The sequence below is a fragment of the Trichosurus vulpecula genome, chromosome 6 (assembly GCF_011100635.1).
Source record: "Trichosurus vulpecula isolate mTriVul1 chromosome 6, mTriVul1.pri, whole genome shotgun sequence".
Taxonomy (NCBI): Eukaryota; Metazoa; Chordata; class Mammalia; order Diprotodontia; family Phalangeridae; genus Trichosurus; species Trichosurus vulpecula.
This window is the reverse complement of record NC_050578.1, coordinates 59,339,347-59,351,700: the sequence shown is the minus strand read 5'-3', so window position 1 is coordinate 59,351,700 and position 12,354 is coordinate 59,339,347. Positions and strand designations below refer to the sequence as shown.

General features: G+C 41.4%; 1 protein-coding gene across 1 annotated transcript in view; it reads left to right on the top strand.

The window, feature by feature from the left end:
• The window catches only part of UNC5C (unc-5 netrin receptor C), a 438,193-nt gene extending 426,962 nt beyond the window's left edge, over window positions 1–11,231 (top strand). Inside the window, exons 15-16 of the mRNA XM_036765340.1 lie at window positions 6,909–7,087; window positions 11,066–11,231. Coding sequence (XP_036621235.1) covers window positions 6,909–7,087; window positions 11,066–11,231 — 345 coding nt within the window. The remainder of the gene's footprint in view (window positions 1–6,908; window positions 7,088–11,065) is intronic.
• Window positions 11,232–12,354: the final 1,123 nt, after the last annotated feature.

The following is a 12,354-nucleotide window of genomic DNA, read 5'->3' as shown; positions in this document are numbered from 1 at the left end:
CTTATTGCCACTAGATCTGCATTGCCCCTTGGGTATAGTGGGTACTAGTTCTGATTGCAGTATTTACCTAGAGGTGAATGAAATAATGGTCCCATTTGTTGAAAATGTTTACGAACAGTTTATGGTTTACCTAAACACTGGACAGTAGAAATAGCACTGGTCCTGGGGTCAGAGAATCTGGGTTCAAAATCTCATCTCAGACACTTACTGCCTGTGTGACTTTGGTCAAGTCATTTAATCTCCCTGTGGCTAACTTTCCTCAAATATAAAATGAATGGATTGAGTGATCTGGGAAATTTCCTAACCTGTCTCAAATATTCTATGAAGAGAAAAAAGGGTGAAGAAGTAAATCAGGTGCCTACATCCCTTCCAAACAATTCCTGCAAATATTCCTCAGTCCTTTGGATTTGGGGGGTGGGGAGAGTGATGAAGGAAGAAATACATGTGTGTGTGTGTGTGTGTGTGTGTGTGTGTGTGTGTGTGTGCGCGCGTGCATCTGTGCATGCTTCCTGCACTCTAACCCTGGATAGACCTAGAGGAGAGAAAGACAGATATATAGGATAGACTAGAGATGGAAGAGTTGGTCTCTCTGTCCCCAGTTTACTTCTTCTCCATGTTCTATGATGGCTGGAATTCCCCTTGGCAGCCATATTCCCCACAATCTTAGTTGGCAGCTTGCATCTCTGCTGCAGGCCTGGATCTCAACTCTCCTTCCCTCTGCTCCCCATCACCACAGGTGATGGGTGATGCCAGTTCAAGTTGGCAATCCAAGAAGTCCCATTCCCAAAGCCAGCTGTCGTCTGGCCACATGGCAGACAGCAGCTTTAGACTCCCCTGCAGTGTGTGTGTCTCTCTCCGTTCTTGATGCCCAAATTGAATGGTGGACCAGAGGAGGGAGAAATAGGAAAATTTAGTATGTCTGCATGCCTACATGCACTCCCTTTGCTCCCTGGTGTCTCAATAATCTATTTCCCCATCAAGATTTCCAGCCCTCCACCCCCCACACATCCAAAAGAGATGAAACATGATTATAGAAATACCTGCTTAGAGGGAAGTTGGAGATAATCTAGCCAATGTTACTCTTATCTTACAAATGATGTAACTGTGGTCCCTGGTACTGTGACTTGGTCAAATTTACAAGTATAGTAAGCAGCATAGCTGGGTTTTGAACCAAGATAATCTGACTACAAATACAGGATGTTTTCCACCATATCACATAGGAATAACCACTTTGTACAAAGGTAACTTTTGCCCATATTCAGAAAGTATGGTCAGAGCACCTAGGTTCTGTACTAAACTATGAAAACTTAAACCATCTGTATGAACTAAACAATGTCATTTTTGCGTCATCAAATCTACTTATTCTGCTGTTCTCTGTGAAAGAAAGAATAAAGACAGTATTCACTAGAGAAAAACATCTGAATATCATTTTCCAGGAAATTTCCACTACTTCCCTGAATATGTGATCTCATTAATTTGAGCACTCCACTCAACAGTGCAGATGGCAACCCATCCAGGCCTTCCTTCTTAACCCTATGCAATTCTCATCCATGTCTTCTCATTAACTTCTCATTGGTATATCGGCAGTATGTAGAGTTTCTTTACATAGATTTCTTTCCATTACATGAGTAGCAGTAAAGGAAGCAAAGCATATCACTACCAATTTTTTGCTGGCCCGACCTCCTTTTCTGTTCATACATAATCATGATGAAATTGCTTGTGCTAATTTTAGTCTATAGACTGAAGAATACTTAGAATTTGAATGATTTGCCCATAGTCACTGTCAGTATGTGTCAGTGGCAAGATTTGAACCCAAATCTTAAGCCAATTCTTGTCTAAAGAGACTACTTGTGCTTAGCCCTGGGTCTGGATCATAGCAGTCTTTGCTGCTCTTTTTTGTTATTTCTTCTAATCTCATATTGATTTTGGCCTTTGTCCTAACAAGTCAATGATCTGACAACACAAACAAGTGATTGAGAGATAACTCCTGCATTGGCAATCAGTCATTCTGTTTTCATAAAAATATATTCAATTCCATACAAATACTCTTAACTAATTTGGACAAAGGGGTGACAGATAAATGTAAGTTGGTGGCTCTAAATACGCCATAAGTAAAGCCGCTTTGGAGGGTCAAGACAGCACCCAGGCAAATTTGAGTTCAGTAGTCAGTTTCATGGTGTCATGGATGAGAATAGTCCCATATATTGGTGTTCTTTTCACTTTCAGCCTCTGCTGTTATCTGATCTGCCTATCCATGTAGAACCTTTCGAGGAAAATTAGAGGGCATGAAATGACATTTATGGTCTGTGCTGCCTCCATTTCAACCTTTGTTCTGTCTGTTTTCATCATTCCCATAAGGCCTGGAGGGTGAGCAGTCATATCCAGGACTAGGAATTCTTCTGGACAACTTTAGGTCAAGTGTAGAGATGGGCCTAGAAAGTGACTGGTTCTGCAGAGTCCTAAGAATAAAAGCTGTTGCCCATGACATCTGGTTAGATATTTATTGGGTGTAAAATTATATATTTATCTAGAGAAAGCATAACATCGAAGACAGTTGGTACAACCAAAATCATAAACAATTATTGTAATAAGTATTGCATTTAGATAGTCTCTAATTTTACCTACCAAGTAAGTGGAAGAAATAATGGCCATCTTTAATAAAACTCAAGTACGTTGTGCTATCAATAGCCACTGCTGTATCAGATATTGAGACCAGGAAGGATGCCCTGCCTTGCTACTAATACTATTAGAACTAAGTAGCATAAGAATTGAATCCTTATACTTGCATGGACTTATTAACTTTTTTCCACTCCTACTCGGGAATTGTGTTCACTAAGTCCTTGACCTTTTGTCCTAGCATAGATGCTCAATAAGAGGAAGATGAGTGGTACAATAGATAGAACACTGGACCTGGAGGCCAGAAGATCTGAGTTCTAAGATGTGCGACCCTGGGCAAGTCACTTAACCTCTCTCAGCCTCAGTTTCCCCATATGTAAAATGAGGATAATAGGGGATATAGTAAGGATAAACCTTAGCCTGCTATATAAATGCTAGCTATTGAATAAATGAATTCATTCATTCACTCATTCATTCATTCTAGTATGGTGGTGATCTTGGATTCTCAAAGGTTATGATGATGGTACAAACTTTAACAGATCCTATAGGGTGGAAAGGCTTTGGGTATGAGCTCTGTGATAAACCCTATATTTGCCATTCAAGAAATTGTTGTTGTTGTTTGCCCTTCGTTCTTGAAGAGGACCATGACATAAGGAAGATGATGCCTTAACTTGCAAGTGAATTGGACTTAAGTAAGGAAGGGCTGTGCAAGGTCACCAGCCTCACTTTCTCCTCTGGAGCCATCTGGGTCCAGTAGTAAGAAATAGACAAGGACAACTGGAAATGCTCTCCCACCCCCATTCAAGGACTAGGCTAGCTGAGTATAGAGAGGTTCAACACCACATTGGCCATCAGATGATGACTTTTGACTAAAGTGTAGAGGGGTGATCTGCAGGTAGTTATCAGAGGCATAACAACGAAATGAGGAGACCTTTCAGGAATGAAACACTGACTAATGTAAATCAGTATTCATATCATTTTCTTAATTTCCTATGCAAAGATTCTGACACATGTCAAAATCTTAAAATCCTAGTTGTATTGGAGCTTTAAAACAAACAAACATAACCATGAAATGGTCCTTAGACATAGAATGTGCTAGATTTGGGGTCAACAATCTGGGTGCTGTGACTAGGGTCAACACTGCTCTGAATATTATTACAAAAATTAGTTTTGCTCTAAAATGCCCTCCATGCAGCAAAGTGGCCACTACACAGCATGAGTTTATAACCAGCAAAACAGAGTTTTGGCTAAAGCTTTACAAATGAAGCTCAGTTTTGCAAAGTCAACACTAGACCCACTGGCTCCTTCAATTCCCACCACAGGGAATAACTCAGAATGCCTTTGGTGGCTGCTGCTGCTGGTCCAGGCCTGCTCTGAAGGTGCTGCCAGGGAGAGTTTCACAGAATAGCCTTAGCAGCACACCATTAACTATGCCCTAGGTTTCTCTGCTGCTGGACATGAATCTTGTTTTTCCTCTAGCAACTCGTGTTGAACACCCAGGAGTTACCCACTTTAAAGTCGATTCAATTGATTTTCTTATATCGCTTTAATAGTTCCCAGACAACATTTGCTTTTGCTTTCTTGATCTATAGATGTAATGACTAGATTGGCTCCTGTTTTCTCCTGCAGATGAGAGTCAGAATTTTCATTGGGGGCTCAATCTACTTAAAGGATCAATGTATGGTTTCACTGGTAGAAACTAGATTTGCAGGTAGAGGACACCTTTATTAACTCATGCATTCTTTTCTGAAGGTGGTCTCCTATTTTTCTGCTTCCTCAAAGAAAAAAGTCAGGTTTATTTTAATATAATTTGAATCATATAGGATTTTGGTTATCTAATCCACCCCACTAATTATAGATGAAAAAATGCAGTATGATGAAAGGGAAGTGGCTTACCCCCGAGTTACACATATATTCAGTAACAGAGTCAAAATGGAAATTCATTCCTTCTAGCTCCAAATGCTGTATTGCTTTTCCTCCAAAGTGCTGCATTCTCGTGTGGTCCCTGTCACTCAATCCAATTCAGAAAACATTATTAAGTGCCTCCTGGTTGTCCTACTATTACAGGCAGCTAGGTTTAGTTAATAGTGAGCTGAAAAGACCTGGGGCCAAATCCTACCTTTGACGCAAATTGGTCGGGGGACCCTGGGCAAGTCCCAATCTCTGTGTTCTGGGCAACAGTTAGAGATTGTAAGTTTCAGGGAAAGTTATGACCTGTAGGGGTAGATGGGATTGCCTTATCAGAAACTCTGCTATACTAAAGAAACCTCAAGGCCAGGCCCTCTTCCCCGACTCTCCTAAGTGTAAGATACTGGGCTAAGTGCTAGGGATAGAGACACAAAGACCAAAACAAAGAAGTCTCTGCTCTCAAGCAGCTTACGTTCTACAGGGCATCTAGGGGTGTTGGGAATACAACTTGTAAAAAGTCAATAAATGCAGAGTAATCCAAAGTAATTGTAAGTGGGAAAAAGTCCAGGAGGGGGAGGACCACAAAGGTCCCAGGTGAAGGTAGCAACTGAAGCGAGTTTGGAAGGAATCCAGGGGTTCTAAGAGGTGGAAGTGAAGAGGGAAAGCCTTCCAGGCAAGGGGAAACACCTGGGGTGAGGGAAAGAGACAGGAAAGCAAATGAGGAGCCTTTCATTCAGCAGCAGCCAAGTCAGGGTACGAGGGGTGACCTATGTTGCCATTTCCCCACTGGCTTTCTCCTTCGCGTCAGACATTCTCCGACAGATCCTATATCTAGCAGTTAAATGTCAGCTCTGTTCTTTCTCAGGGTGCTGTTGTGGCCCTTCCCCTTGCAATCTGACTCTTTAAAAGAGCTACTATTGCCTCTTTTCCTACTCATTCCAGAAGGACCACTTTGGAAAACAGTATTTGAGCTGTTCCAGAGCTTTCTATCTAGAATCATTTTGTATAAGAACCAAGAAATTCACAGACTATGCAAAGTTGTTGCACAAATACAAGTATCCCTTCCACACCACAGGGCTTAAGGGCATGGCACTCCTGTCATCTGGAAAATCCGCATAAAATTTTTGGCCCTCGCTTCATACCAGAGAAGAAGTCTGAATTATTATGGTATTAAAAGATAAAATATGTTGATTTTATACAATACTATACATATATTTTACGAATTTCTGAGTTTCAAAACTTTTTCTGTATCATCTGCTGGCCTTTGCGTGTCATCTGCGGCTTCCTCAAACCTCCTCGTTTCCCGTTTTCTTTCTTATACCAACCCGCAATATATTGAAACTGCAATGGGGAAAGTCTTGATGTGGAAGGAATAACTCTATTTCTGATGATTTAAGTAGAGGGACTAGATCTGTGATTTCATTGACATGATGAGGAAACTCCTTCTACCAAGGCAGGCCAGCATTTTGTCTGTGCAATTATAGTCTTAGAGATTAGACTGAAGGACCCTGAGAATTTAAGTGATTTACCCACAGTCACAGTCAGCATGTGTCAGTGGTAAGATTTGAACCCAAATCTTAAGCCAATTCCTAACTAAAGAGAATATTTGTGCTTAGCCCTGGGTCTGGAACGTAGTAGTCATTTACTAAATGATAGATGACTATAATTCATTACTTATTTTCCTCAGGAAAATACATTCTCTGAAGGAAAGAGAATTAGAGGCCAAGGTCACCTAGTCCAAATCAATAGTAATTTTCTATGATATCTCTCACAAGTGGTCATTTACCTTCTGCATGAAGATCTCCAATGATTCCAAGCCCACATTGATTCTAATTGTTCAAAATAGTTTTCTTACCTTAAACTTAAATTGGCTTTTCTACAATTTCCACTCATTCCTCCTAATACCACCACCACATGACAAACAGCCCTTCTGATGTCATGTTCCCACCTCCCGGCCTCCATTCTTCCCACTAAACTTCCTACTTCATTCAGTTGATCTTCAGTCTGCCTGGTCTTTAATCTCCTATACATTGTCATTTACCATCCTCTGGATGCTTTCCAGTTGGTAGGTATTATTTCTAAAATGTGTTGCCTATAACTGAAAACATGCCAGTTGCAGTCTGACCAAGACAAATACATGAAGCTATTTCTTCTCTCTCTGGACTTCATATCACTATTGATACAGATTAATATTAAATTGATTTAATATCCTCTATTACTCTCCTCAGACCAACAAAGCTTTTCATATTCTGTTCCTGTGTCATTTATTTTTTTAACCTAAGTGTTGAACTTTACATTTATACCTATTTAATGCATTGATTAAATATTGATTGCCCTTTGTTTTCCCAATAACACAAGGTGTTGTTTTCTCTACTGAAATACAGGAACCCACTGGCATCGACTTTCCCCTGCTGGATCCAGCAAGTACCATCACCACCATCACAGGACCCAATGCTTTCAGTATCCCTCTCCCTATTCGGCAGAAGCTCTGCAGCAGTCTTGATGCCCCACAGACCAGAGGTCATGACTGGAGGATGCTAGCCCACAAACTGAAACTGGATAGGTAGGCATAACCATTCGTTCATGCTCCAACAACTCCTAGAGAGGAGGCAGCTTTTCAGTAAGACAACTAAGGGTATGTTTTGGCTCACACTTTTCTTTTTCCCTGGAAAGTTCCGCTCTGCCTCTTTAATAAATATCTGTATTTTAGGCTCCCTCAGACATCCTACCCACTCAGTTTCTCAACCTCTTCATTTCCTCTTACCTATTCCTCCAGCCTACTTCAGTCACAAACAAAGAGGGCCATACCCTTCATTTATCTTGTCATCACCTAGAAATGTAATACCTCCAAGTTCAAGAATTCCCAAATCCCCTTTTCTGACATTATTTATTGACTTTTCACCTGTCTGTCTTCTTCCTTTTCCCAAAACCTGCCCTTCCCCCACATCATGATCTTCAATCCCTGAACCCTTCAGGCTTAGTTCTCTCCCAAACCATCAACGCCTATGCTAACCTCTCTCTTCTCTCCATCTTGACCCCTTGGTGAACCAGTTTACCTCTATGCTGTCTCTCCTTGATCCCTAACCCCCTTATCATGTAATTGATTGTGCCCTGCCAAGCCTTGGCCTTGAATTACTCCCTCCATCACTGCCTTCACTCCCATTCAAATTCTGTTGAAGGAAGGTGGAGAAAATTTCACAACTGTTCTGACTAAATCGAATATAGATATATTGTACAACCTCAACTGAGCCTTTACACCTGTAAAGCAATCGTCCCTTAAACTCACCATCCAGTCTCCACAGAAGCTCCTCCAAATCTTCGTTGTTGTTGTTGTCATTCAGTCATTCAGTTGTGTCTGACTCTTACCCCTCCTCAAACCTTTCATGGAATTCCCCCAACCTTTCAGGTGAGAAACTTGCCTCATACTTTACAGTAAAATTTGAGGTCATTGGCTGTGAGGTCCCTCTTCCTCATATATGCCTTCTGCCAGTATTTACTCCTTCACCCAAGACTAACTCTTCTACCTGAACAAACAATCTCATTCCATCCTGTGTCTTCCAACAGATTGCCCCCTCTGTCATCCCCACTCTTTTACTTATTTTTAATCTCTCCCTGTCTCTTGGCTCCTTCCCTACTGCCTACAAACATGCCCATGTCTCCCATATCCTCAAAATATCCTCACCTCCTCACTTGATCTGTCCATCCTTGTTAACTAGGCTTAATGACCCTCTGTAAAGGGTGCCTCTTCTTTCTGCCATCTCATGCCCTTCTTTATCCAAGATTCTGACCTTATCATTCCACTGCAACCCCCCTCTCCAAAGTTACCAAAGATCTATTATTTGCCAAATCCAAAGGCCTTTTCTCAATTCTGCAGCCTTTGACAATTGATCCCTCTGTTCTCCTTGGTACTCCCTTCTTTCTAGTTTCTTTGGGACGTCATTCTCTCCTGATTATCCTCCTACCTCTCAGACTGTTCCTACTCAGTCTTCTTTGCTGAATCCTCATCCAGGTCATGTCCCTCTAACCAAAGGTATCCCACAGGATTCAATCTCAGACCCTTTTGTCTTCTCCTTCTATAATACTTCACTTGGATGACCTCATCAGCTCCCATGGATTTAACTATCATGTGAATGATTCTGAAATATCTATCCTGCCTTAACTTGTCTGCTGACCTCCAGTCTTGCATCTCCAACTGCCTTTCAGACATCTCAAACTGGACATCGGGTAGACATCCTCCTATTTTCCTTATTATTGTTGAAGGCAACACCATCCTCTTGGTCTCTCAGGTTCACAAAATACATGTAATTCTTGACTCCTCACTATCTCATACCCCCCGTAGCCAATCTGTTGCCAAAGCTTGTTGATTTCACTTTGCGGCATCTCTGAAATATGCCTGCTTCTCTCCTCTGACACTGCCACCATTCTAAGGCAGGTTCTTATTACCTCACACCCGGACCACTGTACTAACCTGAAGGTGAGTCTACCTGCCTCAGGTCTCTCCCCACTACAATCCATCCTCCATTCTGCATCTTAAGTGATTTTCCTAAAGCACAGGTCTGATCATGTCACTCCCCTACTCAATGAACTTCAGTGGCTCTCCATCACCTCCAGGATCAAATACAAAATCTGTTTGACATTCAAAGCAGTTATTAAGGTAGCCCCCTTCTACCTTTCCCATCTTCTTACACCTTAATCCCCAACACATACCTTTCAATCCAGTGACACTGGACTCGTGGCTATTCTAGGAAGAAGATCCTCTACCTCTCAGATGCTCTAGACATTTTCTCTGGCTGTCCCCCATGCCTGGAAAGCTCTCCCTCCTTATCTCCACTTCTTGTCTTCCCTGGCTTCCTTTAAGCCCCAACTAATACCTCTTCTTCTAAAGGAAGCCTTTCCCATCCCCTATTACTTCCAGTTCTTTCTCTCTTTTAATTATTTCCTCTTTATCCTGTCTATAGTTTATCTATTCATATTGGTTTGCTTTTGTCTATTGCATTAATTGCAAGCTCCTTGAGGTCAAGGATTGTCTTCTGCCTTGGGCTTTTTTTTTTAAATTCTCAGTACTGGCTCGTGGTAGGTAGATACTTCATAAATGTTTATTGACTAAGTGACTGACTGCCCTTCCCTAATCTTTCCCCACTTAATAATCTTACATACCATTTTGCTTTGTGATGTATGTATCATACAATATAGTTTTATACAATTATCTTCACTGGTTTTTTGTAGCCTGTTCTCATTCAAATCAAGGGCCATAACTTCTCTAAACATTATATTTATCCCAGTACATAGTATGAAAATATACTTGATAAACATGGATTATAGTATTTTGTTATATTCAATTCATTGTACTCTATTATCGTGTAGAAAGAGGACCTGTGCTTACTTGCCTAGAGCTATTCCAGAGGGAGTGGGGGGATTAGTGTCCCTTTGTGTTCTAGCCACTGATCAAAGTAGTGTTGGGTAAGTCCTTATGTTTCATCATCATAATTATACTTATTGTGACCACGACTTTTTACAATTCACAAAGTATTAGTCTCACAACACATAGACAGTCTGATACAATGAATAGAAAGCTGGCCTCAAAGCCAGGAACACCTTGCCTCAAGTTCTGCCTCTGGCACACCTTGGCTTTGCGACCCTGGACAAGTCCCTTAGTTTCTCAGAACTCTGGACAGCTCTCTGATTTTCAGAAGGTCCCTTCACCAGTGAAATCCCAGGTTGAGTCCCTATCTCTAGCTTTATACTAACCCTTTGAGGTCGGAAGTGCTACTGCAGTATGCACATTTTTCATATGAGGAGACTGAGTCCAGAGAAGTGACAGATTTGCCCACTGTCCCACAGCTAGACTGAGGCTTCTGACACAAACTCCAGTTTTCCTTTTCCTGCACCAAAATGGGCCACCAAAGGTACCATTCTTTCAGGGTTTTCTTAGTTGCTGGTACTGTGTGATGACAAAACATTTTCTAATTGGATAAAACCAAGCAGGGAAAATCTATGCATGCTCAAAGGACTGCCCCCTCCCATTCTCCAGTATAACCCCAGTATAACACTAGGAAGAAAACTTAAAAGCTTCTTCTAAGGCAGGGCCGTCCAAAATGTGGCCCATGGACCCACATGCTGCCCGCGGTACGATTTGTGTGGCCTGCCTACAAGCATAGAAATTTACATAAATGGAGTCAAGCTAACCCAGAGCTCTCACTAAAATGGCAGATCAAAATACATTGTCTATTGTTTCAATAAAAACCTAAGACTGGACAGCCCTGTTCTAAGGTATTGACCATAGCCATGCTTGCCTCCTAAAGTGACTTACTCAGGACTGAGACGGAACCTGTTTATAAATCACAACTCCTGACTGGTACTGATCCAATAAAGTTCCTCCTATAGTTACAGATAAACTGGGTACAGCTGGTTGATTGTGTATTCTCCAATATAGCCCGGATGCTTAGAAGGCCAGTGAGGGACTGTATGTGGGTCACAACGCAGTTGGATAGCTCGCCTGTGCATTATAATATTCAGCATGTTTTACTGTTCTCTATTACAGATACTTGAATTATTTTGCAACAAAATCAAGTCCTACTGGTGTGATCCTGGATCTCTGGGAAGCTCAGAACTTCCCAGATGGGAACCTAAGCATGCTGGCAGCAGTCTTGGAAGAAATGGGAAGACATGAAACAGTGGTGTCTTTGGCAGCAGAAGGACAGTATTAAACCAGCCTGGAACTGAAGAGGAAGGAGGAAAATGCGTAGGGAGTCTGATGGCTGGCCTACAGGCCATGATTGAGAAAGAAAATACACAAGCCAGACCAGACCAAGGAGCTTCACAGGGAGATTTCAGTGAGAGAAAGAGAGAAAGAGAAAATAAACCCAACCAGAAACAGCCAATTTTCGTTCCCACTTTACTTGTACATTATCACAGGAGTTAAGAGAAAAAATGTGTAAAGTTGTACCTTGAATATAGAAATCAACCTAACTTTCCTCTTAATTGGGTTGTACGCTGCATGGTACAGGATTTTACAGTTTCCTAGGAAACGGTTTTTATTGCTATCCAGATATATTGGATAAACTTTCTTAACAGACCCAGTTTCTATGAATATTGTTTACATCAGATTTGGACAGGGATAAGGACACTGTTCATGGCTCTTTCTATTTTTGTTTAAATCATCTGAAGTTGAAGCTGTGGACGCTTTGTTGTGTCTATTTCAGATTAGCAATTTACAGAGAAACCACAGACTTTTGTTACAGATCTTGTGCATCAGGTGTCTCGGATAATCCTCCCATTGTCATTCTGTGTCCAAGGCCTTGTTGTAGAACCCAAGCGTAACCATTTGTGTCTGGAAAGTGGATAATCTGAGCGGAAAGCAGGCATGGTTAAGACTCCTTGTTCCCTGCGGGCTCTATCTCGTCCCTTTTTGGAATAAGCTGTAGGCTCCCAGGGAAGTTAGTGACTCATTTCAAACAACAACAACAAAAAGCCCCTCCTCACAATGTGTGTGTTTGTGATATGCAATTTGGAGTGGTTTTAAAAGTATCATTATTATAATCATTATTATTATTAATTATTATTATTATTATCTATTAGCATTTACAAGTACTCTAGTAGGAGGATTTACTTTTAATTTTTTCTGTTTTTGTCTACAGTGGCAATAGGCATTTGAGTGTTGACTGGACCTGATCTTCTCAAGCCTTCTCAGTCACTAAGCCTTTTTAAGCCTTATACCTCTCCCAATCCCACAACCCCTGGAGCATAGTCATTAATGTTTGTCTCCGGGTCATGTCTGATCCTTTAACCTGGTCAGAGGCAGCTACTTACCATTGCTGCTCAGATCCCTAA